The 19,464-nt window shown below is 38.1% G+C and overlaps 1 protein-coding gene across 7 annotated transcripts in view; it reads right to left on the bottom strand.

Moving 5' to 3' along the window:
- The window catches only part of CADM1 (cell adhesion molecule 1), a 346,884-nt gene that overhangs the window by 59,158 nt on the left and 268,262 nt on the right, over window positions 1–19,464 (bottom strand). For all 7 annotated transcript variants that reach the window (XM_074335447.1, XM_019715453.2, XM_019715454.2 and 4 more), the window contains exons 2-5: window positions 11,737–11,883; window positions 9,324–9,476; window positions 2,503–2,640; window positions 261–419 (exon numbers count right to left, since the gene is read on the bottom strand). In XM_074335447.1, coding sequence (XP_074191548.1) covers window positions 261–419; window positions 2,503–2,640; window positions 9,324–9,476; window positions 11,737–11,883 — 597 coding nt within the window. The remainder of the gene's footprint in view (window positions 1–260; window positions 420–2,502; window positions 2,641–9,323; window positions 9,477–11,736; window positions 11,884–19,464) is intronic.

The raw sequence follows: 19,464 nt of genomic DNA, 5'->3' as shown, positions 1-19,464 counted from the left end.
CGGGCCTCATGATGAGGATTAGTGCCTCGTAACAAAGGTTCCAGAGAGCTCTCCAGCCCCTTCCCCATGTGACGACACAGCGAGAAGGTGCCAGATATATACCAGAAAGAGGGCTTTCACTAGAGCATGACAACGCAGGTGCCCTGGTCTTGGATTTCCCAGCCTCCAGAACTGGGAGAAATAAATGTCTGTTGTTTATAAGCTACTCAGTCTGTGGTATTTTGTTATAGCAGCTCAAATGGCCTAAAACAGGTACTCACACTGTACTTCTAGATACCGTTGGGTTTGCAGGTTTCCGGTGACAGCAGGGTGTTCCACCTGGCAGATCACTGGGACCCCATCATCCTCCTTGCGCACCTTCAGCATCAGCTGACTGGTCACCGTGTACATGTCTGACCATTCCTCCACCTCCGACTTGCCTGGGGGACACGACACGTACCAAGAAACCAGAGTTGGGTAAATTTCTGTCACTCTGTTTTTATATCCTGCCCCTCTCCCTGCCCCAACATGACTATTTTAACAAAGATGATGGCAGTCACTTGGGATAAAGGTAATCTGGGGGTAGACGACTGAGAAAAATGACAATTTCCTACTTTTCAACCTTACCGGATAGCAGTTAAGATATATTTCAACCCCATGTAATATATACCCTTTTTATTTAAATGTATTATATATGTTTCTTCTATCTCAAAACCTCCCATAGAAAGCTGGCTGGAAGTTGAACCATTTTGACATCTGACTGCTCGAGGCATTCAGGAGGAGGAAAAGAGAAGTGTTTTTCACCCCTAAAACCATCTGAATTTGAAATGTCTACTAGACTGTCATTCGGTTTAAAAATTCCAGGATATCATCCAAATCCCCTAAGTAATTCAATCAGGAACAGAGATACAAAGAATACCCTTCACCCACCCCCATCAGCAACAATTAAAGACGGAAAGTAACAAAACAGATTTCCATAATTGAAATTGTAATTGAAATGTTTAAACTCTGAGACTTTTGGAAGACCACAAAAAAGGCAACGGCAGTGGGTAGAGCAAAGGAAGCTATCGGCTTCAGGCCAGACGGGAGACACATCCAAGAACACCCAGAAAAGGAGGGAGGAGGCTTCCGGATGGGCTGAATAGGCCAAGGAGGCCATTCCTGAACTCAGCACTTCCTGGGACAAGACGCACCATTAACTTTCTTTTAATGTTTTGTACTTATCGGTACACATTTAATGGCTCAATTCACTTAGACAGAAAAGCAGAGGGGAAATGAGAAACTCCTTCCTTCCAAAACCATACCTAGGAAATAGGAGATTAAAACAGAGTGAGCTTTTTGAAACTTAAGCTGTTATATATAGATTCATCTGTTTCTAGGTATAGCGTTTTGTATCCCCTTACTGAAAGGGCTTATTCTTTTCTTCCTGGCACTCTTTATTTATTTTACAAGCACATACAAAGCACTTACCTTGGCCCAGATACTAGCTACATGCTTTGCAAACATTCACTCACCGCATTGTCATAAGAGCCACATACTGTATGCAACGCTAATGTCCCCATTTTAGAGGAAACTGAGGCACACAGCCAGCATTTCCAGAAAATAACCAGAGGAGTTCAGCCCTTGAGCCCTTTGTGCTGGGTACTACTTGCAAGGACACCCTTTGAAAAGGAAAGAATCAGAATGCTGACATGCGCGAGGACTTAGAATAACTGAACAAATGGGTCAAATAGGGGACAGGCTGTATCCTTTAGCCAATGTAATGGCTAAGGCAACAGACATTTGAGGATCTAGGACTCAAACTTGGGATACCCTAGCACTGAGGGAGAGACGATGGGGGCAGGGTTACAGGAACTGCCTGTGCAGCCATCGCAAAATCAGAAACTTTGCAAAAGAACAAGCTGGTGAAATGGGCAACTGAATTACTGGTTTCACAAGAAAGGTGGTATTTGCAAATTCATAAATAGGATAAATTTCTTAGTCCGCTTTGCACAGCCACCATCGTAGGAAAGCACACTGTCAACACAGATGATAGTGCAACATATGTCAGAATGAATTGGAATTCACCGTAGTGAAGACCGTGATACACTTTTTAAAATGTGCAACATGAAAATTTGGAGTTCTGACCTACCCTGAGTTTAACAGAGGAAAAGTAAAAGCAATGAGAACTGAGGGGGAAACATGAACAGTCTGAGCTCAGGGGACACCTCTAACAGTAGTTCTTCCTGGTCTAAAGAGTTCTAGTTCACAGGTCTAGTGCTTTCTGACCATCTAAGTGAAACTCTAGTGACAGACATCACCATAAACCCGCAAACCACAGAATGAGGACATGAATCAGAACAAGAAAATGCTGTTATGCTTTGGCCTCAAACACATTAGTAACTGATGACAAACCATATCTAAATGATTATTTTTGTTTCGGGGGCATGTGTTGCATTTGTCTTTCATTTCCACAAAGGCATACCCCTACCGGAACCATACCCCTGCAGAAACGACTTCAGTACAGGGCAAAGTGTACCTTACCTTTTAGCTCCTTGTTCCCTTTGAACCATCTGATAGTTGTGGCTGGTTTGCTGGCCATGGCGGTGCAGTTGACTTCAATCTCCTCGCCTTCCACTGCAGTGTCTTTCTGGATATCGATCATCAAATTACGTGGTGGGACTACAAATTAAACACGTGCTTTTTAAACACTGAATCTATTTCTGGACATATTCGTCTATTCATTAAAAACTAGCACCATTGTTATCGAAACAGGAGACAAATAATGGACATTCCTGACGAGAATTTAAAACAAACAAACTGCCACTGGAGGGGGAAAAAGAAGAAATACAAAGTCATCATCAAATAAAGTGAATTATGCAAAATCATTCAACCAGGAATTTTTGTCCTAAAGTTATCTTAAAAAATGACCAGTGTCCCATTCTTAAGTTACCGGTGACTAAGTTATACAATATAGATATCAGATCACTTAACAGTCATTACAAAATTGACCAGAAAGTCGATATGAAAGTAAGAGACATACACACTACTGAAATTATCATCCTTACCTGGAAGTCTCTGAAAGAAATATTCCTCCTTAAACTGAACCCTTGGATTCCAATCTTCATATGAAAGATTCCAAAGTCAACCAGCAAAGATCAAACACTTGGAGTCCCTTAAAAGAATCACTCACCATAAACACACATAGAAAAATTGTGCCTCAGAACCAGTTCTATTCAATTTAAATTATGTATAGAGATCCAGAATATAATCATTACTTCCTATGGATGGCGTGGTAATAAAATCGTTTGGCTATGAAGATGCAGTAATATAGGAAATGTCAGTTACTTTGCAGTAACTTTCCATATTCTGAAATCCAATGCTCCAGATTTTGGAAATCAAAGGTGAAAAAGATTATTCAGTGTTTGCAACTATATTTATGTATCAGAATTAAAACCACCCTTCCCTGAGCATATTAAACATATATGTAATAAAATAGAGTAAAATATTTGGGGGCTAAAATACTGGATATCAAATCAAGAGTATATATTATGATGGTGATGATGAAGAAAGCATCTTTTATGAAACTGAGTTGACAGTAAAACTTTGTATCAGTTGCAACTTCACCTCAAGACTGAGCTTCTTAAAATAAAAATCAGTAAGAATACTGAATTCAGTAGTGAATCTAAGAACATGTGCCCTGACCACCATGAATAAGCAAAGATGGTTCTGAGACTTATGATTAATATGTTTTTCAACTCAGAAGAGAAACAAGAAGTTAAATATGTATAAACATGCCATCCGGATGATCAAGTTGAATAATAAATCTCTGATTCTGCTTCAATAAATTATGGGATTAAACCACATATTTGGGATTTACAACTGTTCTAGTCCAATGTGAAAATGCTGCCCACAGGAAGACTTTCACACTGAATTAAAGCAGGTAAAAATTCATACATAGAATAATGGAAAAGTAAGAGTAAAGTGATTTGTTGCATATGTTTCTCAGCAAGACGGTGTGTTGTGGTGGAGGGGTGACTATTAGAGCAAGAGCAGGCCTCTTCTTTGCTCCCCTTGAAAGAGACAAATAACAGATTTGCTCAACTGGATGTGTTGCTAAAATGATATGGCCCCAATGAGTAGTTAAACATGGGAAAAAACTGCCCTAACTTTAAAAATGCATAAAGAGAGATTGTCTAATATCCAATTTGGAGTTGCACATCTGCCGGTATTTTAGGAGACACAGAAAGGCAGTAACAAAAGTCAATGGGGTGACTTCGGCCAGCTCCTTCCTTAGTGTAGTTTATCCTTGCTAGACGACAATCAGGTGGATTAAAGGTTTTCATCCCATGTACCTAGATAGTAGCGAATACACAGAAAGACTGGATGTTTAGGACTGACAAATACTACTGAATTCTGAATGCTGCATAATAGGAATATTGGGGGGGATGCTATTGTTTAAGCAAATGCTAAGGAAAAGATTGTGCGAGCCTAAGGGAAATAAAACCTTGATGAGCTGTGAGGAACAGCGTAAGAAGTAATAGAAAGGAAACAACTGTGGAGTAACACACCTAGGAATGTCCTCCCTCCAAACGTAGGAATGAAAGTCCAACAATAATAATTCCTTTCAAGGTCCAGGCAAAAATAAAAATCAAGTAATGAAAATAATTTCGGATGGTGACATATGCAATGATTCCCTATGGGAAATGTAATTAAGAAATGTAATTGATGGGATAGCACTCAATTTAAGAAAACTCAAATTGAGTATGGGATAGCCAAGGAAGGTGGGCTCCCTTAGGATATGACAAAGAGGGCAAATAGCTGAAGCTACTATAACACACAAAGCTCACTTTCCTGGAAAATACTAGCCAATGGAGTAGATCAGATTCCAGTTCGCATGTACAACCCTGGGAAAAACGCCTTGAAGGTCACTCTGTGGTAAACTGGGAATCTTCTTGATGGCAACAGAGTCAAGTGTTGTTAAAAGGTTCCAGTATGTATCACTGTCAAGTCTCAATGGCATTTAGTCCCACAGTCTTTGTCAGATACTTGCTTTTGGTGTGTTCCTGGGTATTTTTCCTTCCTTCTGCCCTTTCTCCTACTGAGCCTGAACACACCTTAGCTTTCCTCATCATCTCCACAGCTATTCATCTTCAGTGGTATTTCATAGTGGAGGAAGTATTTATTCTCTCCATAAAATGGAGATGGCCATAATGATGAGGGCATGTTCTTTCCACATTATCAATAATGTCTGCTGGTTCAAAGTAAGGAAATGGGAAGGGGGAGGCAGAAATAAGGCCAGAGGAAAATTTACCAATGTCTCGTAGACTTTATTTGGGGACTGACAGACTGATTGGTCCTTATCTGGATTACCTACTGTTTGGAATTACCCATGTCAATTCCTCCTCTTTTGTAACAGATACACAATTGATCCTTGAACATCACAGGTTTGGGTTCATTTATACATAGATGTTTTTCAATAAATACTACAAATGTATTTTCTCTTTTTTATGATTTTCTTAGTAACATTTTCTTTTCTCTAGCTTATCTTATTGTACGAATGCGGATATAATACATATAACATACAAAATATGTGTTAATTGTGTTATCAGAAAGGCTTCTGGTCAACAGTAGCCTGTTAGTACTTAAGCTTTGGAGGACTCAAAAGTTGTATGTGGATTTTTGACTGCGCAGGAGCTGCCGCCCCTAACCCCCGTGTTGTTCAAGGGTCAGTTGTACTCTAAAGCTCCCTAACTTTCAGAGTGATTCCTGTAATCGCAGCTCCTATGATTATCTTCCTAAAGAGCTGAGGTCATCTTTAACTCTATGGCTAAGGTAAACATGTGGAAAACTTCAGAAGTGTTAGAAAATACGAGCAATGTAGAAAAATGAAGGACTTGTTTATTGTTGAGAAGAACATCCTGAAAATTAACTGAATGATTTTTCCAAAGTCCATAAATCGTTTTCTCAAGATAATGACCAGTATTTTTGGTCTATACTCAGATTAAAAGAAATAGTCAAGTATAGTTGGAGGTGTTTGGTTTACAAATATAAAATAAAATTTGATAGTTTGAGTCCTAGTGGTTTACTGATATCAGTTATAAAGTTGACTTCTCTCAGTTGTTTTCTTGTTTGTTTTTTGAAGAGTGAGAAAGCTTTGGAAAATATAAATGAGATGATTTAAGTGTATCTTTCTAAAAAAAGGGAGTTGGACAAGAAAATCTTGAAGTTTATTTTGGTCTATTAATTCTACCCTATTTTCTCATTTAATTTCATAATGTCTACTCTAATACAAAAGAGGTTAATAAAGTATAAAGATCCATTTATAAAAAAATGAATTAAAACCGCTACTAACCAGAGAACACTTACACATGGTCCACTAAACAGACACATTTAGTAAAAACTGTCCGCAGCCATTAATGAAAAAAACCAAAGATATATCTAAGGAAGTGCATATAGATGAAAACCTGAATGAAAATCACATAGAAGGAACTACTAGAAAATAGCAAAGAAATGTCAAGGTTCTTCTTAGCTAACCTCAGATCTATAAGAGTGCTAATTATAAACATTACGCCTACAACATTTAAAAAAAATCAGCAATAGCAAGATGAGTCACCTTAATTACAACAAAAGAGGAGTCTTAAAGCTGATCAGTATGTGAAGTCTCACTCTAAGACCCTTTAAAATAATTAGGTTCTCCTGTTCCTGGAATCTTAAGAGTGAACACTAATCTTAGAAGGACAGGACTGTAATAATATTAGGTACTATTATCAGTAACTATATTAATCTTAAAGCATTGTATGCTCTCTCTAGTTCATCTCCTCTGATGAATAGCAGTATAAAGAGAATCCTACACTATGATCTGGAGAAAGAAACGAACTCTTCACAAGTGAAAGGCGTGAATGAATATCCTACAAGGCACCCAAAGGCATGCAAAATACAGGAGAGCTTTCAGTTTTTACATGGGTAAGACAATAAACATAATAGTAACTAACAAATACCCATCTCTATGTATTATAATTATGCTGAAATTTTTGCTGAATGTTTTAAACAACTAACAGATACATACACTAAAATGAGCATCTTCAACCTATGAAGAAGTTTGACAGCTGTGTAGGTACATATAGAGTCCTTTTCAGAGAGCCATAGATGGAAATGAAGAGGCTAATATATTCTTCATTCATTATAGCATCTAAAAATTCCCAACCTTGGGAGAAAGGTTTGCATATATGTGTATTAGCAGAAATTGTCAGGTTTTGGAATATGACGGACTCACACACTGATGACAACAATTTTACTTCATCAAGAAATCCTACAGTAAATGCAATAGAAAGAACATTAAATGAGTGTATAATATCTGCAAAAAGAACAATTGCTGGTATTACTTTCAAGTATATTTAAGTTACTCCTTCTATACACTATAAACAGGAACCTATTATTTCTAGAATAATCAGGCCTCCACAAGGATTACAGGTATAATGCCTCTCAAAAGTCCAGTGCTGGCATACTGACTCCCAAGCACTGGGTGTCTTCAGTCAAACTGGCCCAATCCAGTGGGTCTGAGAACAAATGTACCAGATACTGGAAACTGACAGGCAGCAATTGCTTGCCAATGGCCAGATATACTCCTGAAAACAAAAGATGTGCACTTTAGGGGGAAAAAGTCCAGAAAACATCCTAGACTTAGAAGACACAAAGGTTATGAGACAGAATACCAAAGTCTGTTTCAAAGTCTATGATTCTTGATTCTTACCATGTGCATTGTAACCTGGGCAAGATGATTAACTTCTGATTATCATTTCTTTCTTTGAAACAAAGATATTCATACTTAATGGTATATATAGCAAAACATTCTGAAAATTCAAAATGCCACAAGTATATTCCATTTTATTGCTGTCACTTTTGTGGAAAAGCCATAAACAATGGTGGGTCAATGGGTGGATGGTTAAGTTCAAGTCTATGCAGCCAATAACTTACTCTAACAAGCACAGTGCTTTCAAATATTCTATAGAAGTACATGGACAGAAAACTACAAATGCATGCTGTTATAATTTTGGTACATTTGCAAAATACCAAAGTCGTCACCCCAGTGAAAGCTTCATGGTTACTATTTCTGCAGGTCTAATATGGATTAAAGCTGAAATTAGAGACAAACATGTACACCTAAAAGCTGTCCGTCATTAAACACAGACCGCATTAGAAACTGTATGGCCAGACTTGAAACAGGACTTTCTAAAATCAGTATTCCTCTTATCAAGAACATATACATAAGCATTAGGGACGTGTTTTCATTTAATGAATTAAAAAAAATATTTTCTCTTTAACAGGTGTGCTTCAATAAAATAACGAGGCAGTAGCTCAATATGTATATCCATAAATACGTATATTTCATGCACACCAAGAAAATCGTCCTTCATATTTATCTTTCCTCTTTAATCTTCATATCATTACACCGAAAAGCTGCAGTCTGCCGCTTCAAATACACTTTGATTCATCATCTTCCCGAAGGTGTAAATCAGAGATCTTGCTTCATGCTGTAGTGTATGTCCTTGAAAACTCAGTTTCAAAAATCCCAATCAGCTGGTGCTATACACTGGAGTATAAGTTTGTCTAAAAGGCAACGAATTCATACCACTTTCAATACAGGGATATCTGCTGACTATCTCAAAATATACACATGGAAACCTGGCTACTGGGATTTTGCTGAAAGCCACAATCTGGTGATCATAAATGAAGACACTCGACTCACTAGAGGTGTCCCTAGCAGCTTGTCAGCAGTTCTTGCTTATTATCAGCCTTCTCTCCCTGGAAGCTCTTAATTCTTTCATATCGAATTGTTGTAGTCTGTGGCAAAGTATGTGTTCATGTGATACGACCTGTATAGCATAATCTAGAGTATAAGCAATAAAGTAAAGCTAAAGAAAAGGAGATCAACAATATCAAACAAGATGTAACTCAGAAGGAAAAATCATTAAGCAGATTTCATAACAGAAATGGGGTACAGCTGTGACAGCCCATCTCCTCCTCTCCTGCACAGAAGAAAAAAAGATTCTAGTACTTAGAAGCAATGGCATTTCACATGGTGAGTGATTCATTTGAGGGGACTAAATTCTCTTGATCTTTGCTTCTGGAGTTTGAGATTTGAAACCCAAGAGCTAGTGGAATCTATAAGGCCTGCTGATGGCCATTCCTTAGAGTGTTTGGTAAAATAGGATATTTTAAAAATTCAGCAAGATGGGTGGTGATTCTTCCTAAAACAAGTTTAAACAGTAAAATTCACCAGTAACCTTTTCCTTGCTACTTGAAGCCACCTGGTGGTAAGCGCCACCCCACTGTTTCCCAGCACAGCCCCAAGCTTTTCTTACCCAGTACTGTGATTGTGGTGTAGCTTTCCTGTGGGGGGTCAGTGTAGAGCTGGCAAAAGTATCTTCCTTCATCAGAAATTGAGACATTAGTCAACGATACTTTGAGTTCACTGCTGGAAAAATTCAGCAACTGAAACCTGCTGTCCTTCAAAGCTGTGAAACAAAACAGAGTTTATAACTGTGGGAAAAAGGCCATTTTTCTTACCTACGGTGTTTCCCGGAAAATAAGACCTAACCGGAAAATACGCTCTAGCATGATTGTTCAGGATGCTCGTAATATAAAATAAGCCCTACTGTGTTTCCCCGAAAATAAGACCGGGTCTTACATTAATTTTTGCTCCAAAAGACGCATTGGGCTTATTTTATTAATTACGAACATGCTGAACAATCATGCTAGTGGTTATTTTCCAGTTAGGTCTTATTTTTGGGGAAACACAGTAGGTGAGGAAAAATGTCAGGTGAGTAGAAAGGCAGCTACAGGGTGGAAACATTGATTAGGCCTTTTTGTACCTGTTGGGTAAGTACCCTTTGTACTTCCTGAGTTACTATTTTGGGCTTCTCTGATAACGGTAGGTGGACAAATAACCCCATCCAAAAGGAAACTTACACACACAGGTGAATATGTGAGTATGTACAATACACACACACACACACACACACACTACACCTTGCCACAATTCCAAGTGCTGTCAGTTTTCAGCACTTATTCATAAATGGTTTGGGATTTTTCTCAGAGATAGGTAAAATGAAAACAGAAGAAAAGGGTAAGCCAGGAGTTCCCTTTGGGCACTGGGAAGTTCAGGGAGTAGGACCCACAGGTTCTTTTAACTGTCTAAAAATCTGAGGCCTTAAAAACAGTGGTTACGGGGCGCTGGTTAGCTCAGTTGGTTAGAGCGTGGTGCTAATAACACCAAGGTTGCTGGTTTAATCCCCGCATGGGCCACTGTGAGCTGCGCCCTCCTCAAAATAAACAAACAAACAAACAAACAAAATGACCTCCATAATGATTAAAAAAAAAAATAGTGGTTCCAAATTATGGGAGAAAACCAAAACATCATTAGTAATTTCAAGTCAAAATGAAAATCGTTAATAAAAAAATGCATAGGAAAATAATCCAATTTAACTTAGATGCTTCTTTGCATTTGATATTATTTGCTATGATTTAGGCGGAGCTGCCAAATGTACCTGACCCAAGGCCCATGGAGGCCTTAGACCTGTCCTGCTGTTTCCTAACTACAGTGGTACCTCGGTTTTCGAACATAATCCATGAGTTCTGAAACGTTCGAAAACAGCCGACAGCTGGGCCTCAGGATCTTGCACTCAGCGGAAGCCGTGTGACATATTCAACTTCTGAGTCATGTTTGAAAACTGAAGCATTTACTTCCGGGTTTATGGCATTCATAAACCAAAATGTTCGTCAATGGAGACGTTCAAAAAGCAAAGGTACCACTGTATTAGGTTGGTGCAAAAGTAATTGCATTTAAAAGGTTAAAAATAATTGCAAAAACCACAATTACTTTTGCACCAACCTAATACATTCAGCTTCACAGCATGAAACTGATTAGGCATAAAGTGGGAAATCATAGTCACCACACAATCAATGTATGTGGACTTCTTTATTTATAGCAAATATTCACTTTCAAAGTCCTTATATTAATTTTGGCAAAGGCTAGATTAGTATATATTGATAAAAAATCACTCTAAGAATGAGAAGCTGGCTTTTCTCCTTTTACCCTCCTTCATCTTCTTAAATATTCTTTAGATTTATCAACTCTCCACAGGTCATAAATATACTGAGGTGAGAATGGGGAGAAGCAGGCAAGAAGGGACATGCTCATCACCTGTTTTCGTTAGGCACCAGCGCTCTCAAATAATTTTTCGAAAGATCTGATTCTTATTCTTGCCAAGCCCTGACACCCATTTGAACCACTACTATGATATACAACTAGGTTTCGATTATTGACTTTTGTGATATTACATTTAGAAAGATTTTAGTACATGGATACCCTCATATGCCAGAGGCGCTATGGTGATAGGAGATTTGGTTTTGTCTTTATAGGCTGCCTTGGAAACTTCAATCTTCAAACCAAACAGATTACCTTTCAGAATGCTATGTTTTCCTTGCCTTAGCCTATTTGAGTTGTTTGTGTCAGCTAAGTATTTGGGACTCAATTGCAATTCACCTTGAATTACTACAATCAATTTCTATTGCAAAGTGAGACTGCTTTACTTTTATAAGGGACCATTCAAGGTTTCTATTAAGTAGAAAGATTATGATTGCATGTCTCTTCTTCCCTCTGAAGAATTAAGCATCTAAGTTTAAATTAAAAAAAGCAGGCCTTGGCAATCTCTTTATCAAGACAACATGTAGGAAAAAAAGTTGTCATCAAATACTATAGAAATGGAAACTTACGCCTGAAGTCCCTGAAATAAATGGTCTGCCTGTTGGGATTCAGTAGCTGAATCACAGAGTCGTCACTCTTATTGACTTGGCAGCTGATGGTTGCAACTTCTCCCTCGATAACTGTCACATCTTTTGTAAACAAATTCTGTCCATCACCTTTAAAAAAGGGAGAAAAAAAAGATCAGAAAAAATTTCCATCAATTAAAATTTTGTTAATGGGATTAATTAAAATGAGAAACAAGAAGCGTATTAGGAAGTGGACACCAGTAGTAACATTTGGTATGGCTCACATACCTTTCTCCATAGTCCACAAAATAAGTCTATTAATCCGAGATAGATCTTGGGGCAAAATACAACTAAACCTGAAATCGATATGTTCTCAAAAGCTGTGATGCCAACATTTCAGCCTCCAGTATTTTGTACTAGTTGAGTACTGTGCTGGAGACATATGGAAAGGTCAGAGTCTGGCTTTTATGAGGAGGTGTAGCTGTCACAAATGGAGTAGGGGAGGTACGCAGACTCACCCTCAGCTCACATGCCCTTGAGCTAAGCAATTTGGTTACCTCACAGAAAACTCAAGGGACCACTTCACAGCAGTAGGTGGGACGGACCAGTAAACAATCCTGTCTTCTTGGTGGATGTGGGCATTCCCTGTGCACAGCAGTCCCCCCTTATCCACGGGGCATGTGTTCCAAGACCCCCGTGGATGCCTGAAACTGGGGATAGTATTGAACCCTATATATACTAGGTATTTTTCCTATACATACATACATACATCTGTTTGAGTTTAATTTATAAATAGGTCACAGTAAGAGATTAACAACAATAATAATAAAATGGAAAAATTAGAACACTATATTAGGTTGGTGCAAAAGTAATTGAGGTTTAAAAGGTTAATAATTGCAAAAACCGCAATTACTTTTGCACCAACCTAATACATTTTACCCTTGAACAACGTGGGGGCTAGTGGCACTAACCCCTCCCATGCAGTAGAAAATACGAGTATAACATTTGACTCTCCAAAAAACTTAATTACTAAGCCTTACTGAAAACATAAGCTGTCTATTGACACATATTCTGTACAATGTATGTATTATAAACTGTATTCTTAAAATAAAGTAAGCTAGAGAAAAGAAAATATTAAGAAAGTCATTAGGAGAGAAAATACATTTATAGCACTGTACATATTTATTTTTAAAAATCCACATATAAGTGGACCCATGCAGTTCAAGCCTGTGTTGTTCCAGGGTCACCTGTACTGTAATAAAAGCTATGTGAACATTCTCTCTCTCTCTCTCTCTCTCTCTCTCTCTCTCTCTCTCTCTCTCTCTCGTAATTTTTACATTTTTCAGTCCAAACCTAGTCCTGAATCTGTGTAAACATCCCTTACTTGAAGTAAATGGCTTGGTGTCGCTCGTTTCAGGGGATCCCTTGCTGGGTGGCTCGGTGCTTTGTAGCAAAACACATTGCCATCAGTCAGAACACGTTTTCTGCCCATGTCTTCCACCCCCACAAATGTAATGCCTTTCCTATCTTAACTAAGCACTTATCACACACTGTGGCTATACTTTCGCAGTTTGAGGTGCAGCAGCAAATCTAGCACGAATTCTTCCTTCTTCACAATTTCACGGATAGAAGATTTGTTCTTATCATAGATCTTAGCAACTTCAGCATAGGATTTTTTTCTTTCCTTATGAAGTCAAGAACTTTCACCTTTTCACTTACAGGGAGCACCTTATGGCTTCTCTTTGGCAGATCTGAACTGCCAGCATCACCACTCTTGTGCTTTGGGGCCATTAGGAAGTAAAATAAGGGTGACTTGAACACAAGCACTGTGATACCTTCACAGGCGATTTGATAACAGAGATGGCTACTAAGTCACTAATGGGTGGGGAGCGTATACAGTACCAATACACTGGACAAAGGGATTATTCACGTCCTGGCTGCGACGGAGCTGGACGACTTGAGATTTCATCACACTAATCAGAACCGCTCACAATTTAAAACTTATGAATTGTTTATTTCCAGAATCTTCCACTTAATATTTTCTGATTACAGTTGCCTGTGTGTAACTGAAACCATGGAAAGTGAAAACATGGATGGGGGGGTGTCTACTGTATAGGCGGTTCAGTTGTTTACTGTGTGGGAGTGAGGACCTACCCCCCTATGACTTTTTGGAATCTCAATAAAGTCCCAGGAAGGCTTACTTTGCTCCCAGAAACACATACCTTGACTTACCCAAAGTCCCAGCCAGTACTGAACCACGCCCTTTCCTACAGACTACCCCCTTAGTCATTTAGAATACTGACATGTTTCCAACATGTCAACAACTGAAGGCTTTTAGACCCACTGATGTAATAATCAGGCCTATCTCTACTCTAGACCTGTTTAGTTTGTTGCTTCTAACTTTAGTGACATGGGCTGGGGCTTCATAAAAGTCCCAAATGCTCCACACAGGTAGGAGGACAAAAGAGTTCAATTAAAAAGCAAAAAAATGAAGCAATTGTTGAATGTCCACTTCTACATCTTGCGCAGTAGGGGACGGAGAAGAATGTGACACTGTTCTAGCCTGTAGGAAGCTGCAGCGTGGGTGAAAACACATCGAATCCCCACTTACAGAACAAAAGTAGAGTGTAGGAAATAGGTTTAATGTTCAATCAGGAAGAGGAAGAAAGACACTGCTTTTCAACTGTATGATCTCAACTGAATCTTTTGAAGACCTTCAGCCAGTTTCTCATCTACAAAATGGGGATAGTATTTAAAAGCTACCTCACAGAGCTGTTGGGAGGATTAAGGAAGATAAAGCATTTAGCACTGTGTCTAGTTTCTCATGAATAAATGGTAGCTGCTATCATCATCACCATCATCACCATTTCTCTAGATGTTAAATCCAAACATTTATTAAGCAACTATTATGTGCTGAAATGGTGCGAATACAAGAATGAAGGCCCACTGTCCCTACCCTCAAGGAGCTCTCTATGTAATTATATATCAGCTTGGTGTGGCTTATTCACTCTCTAACAAAACTATGTCACATTAAGAAACAAAGGTCAAAGATACATACTATTCTAAAAAAAACATGAGACAGCATAAATAGAGATGCAATTAGAGTCAATGGAGGATTTGCACCTGCTATCATATTTCTGCTGAAGGATCCTTTTTTTGGCAGGACACAGTGGGGAAGTGTGAGAAGGGGTGTCTAAGATGGCTTTCAGCCAAATCCACCTAGAAATAGACCAGCCTCTGGTAGAGAATTAGAAAAGAGGAAACTTGAGGAATAAGGAAGAAATTATTAGAGCCACAGATAAACAAAAATCTTGCTATCTGAAGAATAAACCAAAATGAAACCCATCCTTGAGATCTCTAATTCAGGGAATTAACCTGGGTATGGGAACACAGACCCACAGGGCTTGTAGTGAGTAAAAGGGTAAATCTGCCCTAGCTTGATCCAGCAGTGAAAGCTCAGTGCGGTGAGTAGCATTATAGAATAACAACAAAGAGAAAGAGTGATCAGAAAAAAACGAAGGGATGCTTATTTTTTTCTCAGTGGATTACTGTGACAAACACAGAATTCAGAACCCAGTTGGAGGGAGCAGTTTATTTCCAGATTTGAGAAAAGAACAAGGAAAGGGTATTCCTGCCAATCAAGCAAGCTTTTGAAGGTGGTTATACTGGCCCTGGCAAAAGTATTTACAGAAAGGACAATATCCTTATTTCCTCAGGGTAACCCAATCTAGAAAGGAAAGAAAAATTAAACTGCATGATTCAAATGCTGTAACTGTCTCAAGTCATGGGACTTGCCTTGAGGAGACCAGAATACCAAATGGGGTCTATTGGGTTGTGGGGGAGATTTCTTCTATCTAAAGGAAGTTTATTAGCAACACAAATAAGAATCTTCCATTTATAAAAGGAACATAGGGAAAGGGTACTTGGTGACTAGGCTCAATCCCTGTGACATAAACCAAGGCTTTATAGATACTACTATCTTGCAGCTCCTGTGACTTAAAACCAGTTGCAATTCAATTATGCTCTAATAGAATAGTCCTTGTGGAAATAACTATATACTTTTAGTCTTTACTTGGAATCCTAGTATATTCTGAGTAGCATGCTATATTTATATTAAAGCTATAAAACATTTGCACAGGAGATGAGAGCAGAGAGGGGTTGACTATGATTTTGTGTTTTAAGCAATGAAGGTAATAAAATAGAACCAGAGGGTTTTTTATTTTTTGTTTCTTAAGAAGTCTAAACATTCTTAATTATTATAATTAAGTAATATAAGATCAGATCAATTTAATGTGTCATTATGGAATAAATCATTCAGGCAAAATTTTTGTCATCTGTGAATTTTTGCCCTTCCTGTGCTCTGGCACATAATATGCTCTGCAAATGCATGGTGGTATCATTACTACTATATTATTTTTTTGAAATTTCTAAGGCCAACCTAAAACCCAGTGTCTCAGAAAATAACAATTCCTACAGTGCTTCCCCGAAAATAAGACCAGGTCTTATATTAATTTTTTCTCCAAAAGACGCATTAAGGCTTATGTTCAGGGAATGTCATCCTGAAAAATCATGCTAGGGCTTATTTTCCGGTTAGGTCTTATTTTTGGGGAAACACAGTAGTTCGTTAACATGGTTATAATGCTAATGCTAAAAAAATTATAAGTTATAATGAAATGTTTTGCTGAAAGATACCTAAGTGCCTTGGCTGATGGTGGTAGCCCAAGGATGTCACTCTGTAAAAATCACCAATAAATTATATGGGTCAGCTGGATAGTAGTTATATTAAACAGAGCTCCATACTTCGAGGTGCCATAAGATGGCTGAAATGGAATAATAATGACCTATTTATTTGAGGCAAAGGGAGTGAATGACAGTGATGAAAATATGATATGTGTGTCAGTACTCTTAACTGCCTGAAGCCTTTATGTAAAAATAATTTCTGCTCACATCCTCAAATATTTCTTCCAAACAGAAGGGTGCACTGTGAGTTGGTAAATTTCCCCTTGAAATATATATCATGACAATTAGGTTGTTACAAAACACAATTTGATATGTAGCAGAAGGGTACAAACAGGCAACTTTGGTGCCTTTCTTAAATAATCCACTTAAAAACCTTTCCAATTTTCTAAAACTTAATTAGTAGACATGCTGTCAAGTAATAAATAGCACATGTTCTGCAAAAGATAGCAAGTAGGTACAATATACTATAGACATTAAATAAGGCTGTTAATAGCAAAGTAGTTTATTTTAAGGGTGGAACAATGTCTGACACGTATCGACATTTGACTGGTAATTGGTATATAGGGGTGAGATTTGAGAGACAGAACCAAAGTGGATTTTAATTATCCCAGCAACTGTATTCCCTATAACTTGTTTATTTACCCCACAATTTCTAAAACAAAACTCTGGCATTGGAGAAGTCCATTCACTCACAGGCAAGTCTCCCATAGTAAACTAGAAGTTGCTAGTACATTCATTACACGGAAGAGAAAGCATGTTATTTAGAAAAAGATAAAATTTATTTTGATGATTAGTAATACCATTTCAGCTAAGTTGGTTAGGGCTGAGTGCAGCTGGCTCATAAGTCACCTATTAATTCAATCTTCAATTGGCTTAACTCATGAAATTTTTCCTGAACCATCATTTTGTTATAAACTCTGTTGAAATGACATTATACACAACACTAGCATCAATTGGAATCTATTCACTCAACAGTATGGCTACCCGAGCGGCTGACAGGGCAAATCTTCAAGCAAGAAGCTGAACGAGAAATGACATGCTCATTCAGGGGAAGTGGGAAAGGGAACAAACATTTATCCAGTGACAGGCACTGTCCTAGCAGTTGCTTCGCACACTTTTCCCTCTCCAACTCCTGAAGTTTTCAATATCCCCATTTTGAAGACTAAGAGCCTGAGACACAGAGACATTTCATAAGCTGCCTAATGTAATTCAGCTAAGTGGCCGGGCTGGTGTTTGTACCCAGTTCTATCAGCTTCTCCAGCCCATAGTTTGTACTTTCTAACCAGCCAACATCAGGATTTGTTGCCAAGGTTCTAATGGCTCTGCCTTGGAAAATTTACTTGCTTTTAAAGAGGGTTATTTCCCTATGAGCAACGTCTGATTTTTTTTATTTCCATAATTTATCCAGAACACAATTACACACTTCAAGATGAGAGAGAAACCGTCCTGAATGTAAAACACCTTGTTTACGACTGCTTCCTTCTTGTAGCGCTCGGCACACTCTGCCCCTGGAGAATGCCTTTATTACCAGTGCATGGCGGGCATTTGCCAGCACAGCGAGCTTTCGCCCCTGCTGCCTGGCTGTTAATAAATAAAGCACTTCATTTAACATCGGGGGAGTCTCTCCAGTCAAGTCTATAATAAAAGGGCAAGTCATAGTTAGAACAGAATTCGGTTTATACTATGGCAACTATGTAAACTCTTACTGACACTGAGGTTCACCAATGACTCAACTGGGTTTACCCTGAGAAAGAGCAAATAAAGTCCCCTGACCTACTCCTTCAGTAGCAAAATCATATTAGGGAAATCTTTTCTTCCCCCTCTGCTGTATGGAAGACACGGAACCTAACATTAATCAGCACAGTCAAGTTGTCTAAATATGGCAATTCTATTCGTAATTTTTTGAGGAACCTCCACAATGCCTTCCATAACGGCTGCACCAAGATGATGTAATACAGAATTGTACACCTGAAATCTATGTAATTTTGCTAACAATTGTCACCCCAATAAATTTAATAAAATAAAATTAAAAAAAAAAGTTGTCTAAATAGGCAAATGTCAAACCCAAAACACAAATTGTCCAAAAAGAAAATTCATCCTGCCGATGATCAATGCAGACATTAATTAAAAAACAAAACACCATAGTTCTTGAAACTTTATACAAATTAAAGCTCAGTATTATTAATTCTTTCCCTCCAAGAGGTATCTTAAGTTTAGACTTTACCGAGTCAAAAAACTTGCATGTTTTTGAAAACCTTATTTTCTGTTGGAATGTGAGCCCTCTGTGTCGTCAAGCTTCAAATGGCTTTTCACCCATTCTCATTTCAATTGGATCCCATTTTATAACCAAATTAGTTATATCTCCAGCTTGAAAGAACCCCTACCCCTACCCAAGTAAAACCATCAGCAAGTGAGGCACTGCAATTCCTGCTAACATTTCTTAGAGCTAGCACTAGAATTGAATACATTTCAGGAAAAGAAAAAAATAAATTTAGATTCTGTTGAAACCCTGAGGGAAAAATCTTTCTAACTGCATATGTTCCCTCAAGTCAATGTAAACACAGGGTTCACTACAAATCATTAACAAAGCCATTAAGATTTGATTTCTATCTAAGCAATTATTGTCAGCATATTTTGTACATTTCCTTTAAAAAGACTCAATCCTATCTTTCAATTCATTAAACTGTTCCTTCCATTTCCAGAGTTCTATATCAGAAAACTATTTGAACTAATAAGAATTACAGTAAAAGTAATTTGAAAATAAATTATTTGAAGTTCAAGCCATGAAAGCTTTCGATGAAAGAATTTAGTTCCATTTAAATATTACAGTAACATTTTTAGTGAGCCAATGTGCAGAAGAGAGACAGTGAGAACCAGTATCCATCAACTGTGGATTAGGGTTAAGGGTGAGACCTCTTCGACATAAATACAACTCTTTATTTCAAAGAGAGGCAATACTTCAACCTTCGTGAATACTTGAATATTTATTTA

This window comes from Rhinolophus sinicus, linkage group LG06 (genome assembly GCF_036562045.2).
Source record: "Rhinolophus sinicus isolate RSC01 linkage group LG06, ASM3656204v1, whole genome shotgun sequence".
Classification (NCBI taxonomy): Eukaryota; Metazoa; Chordata; class Mammalia; order Chiroptera; family Rhinolophidae; genus Rhinolophus; species Rhinolophus sinicus.
This window is presented reverse-complemented; position numbering and strand designations above follow the sequence as displayed.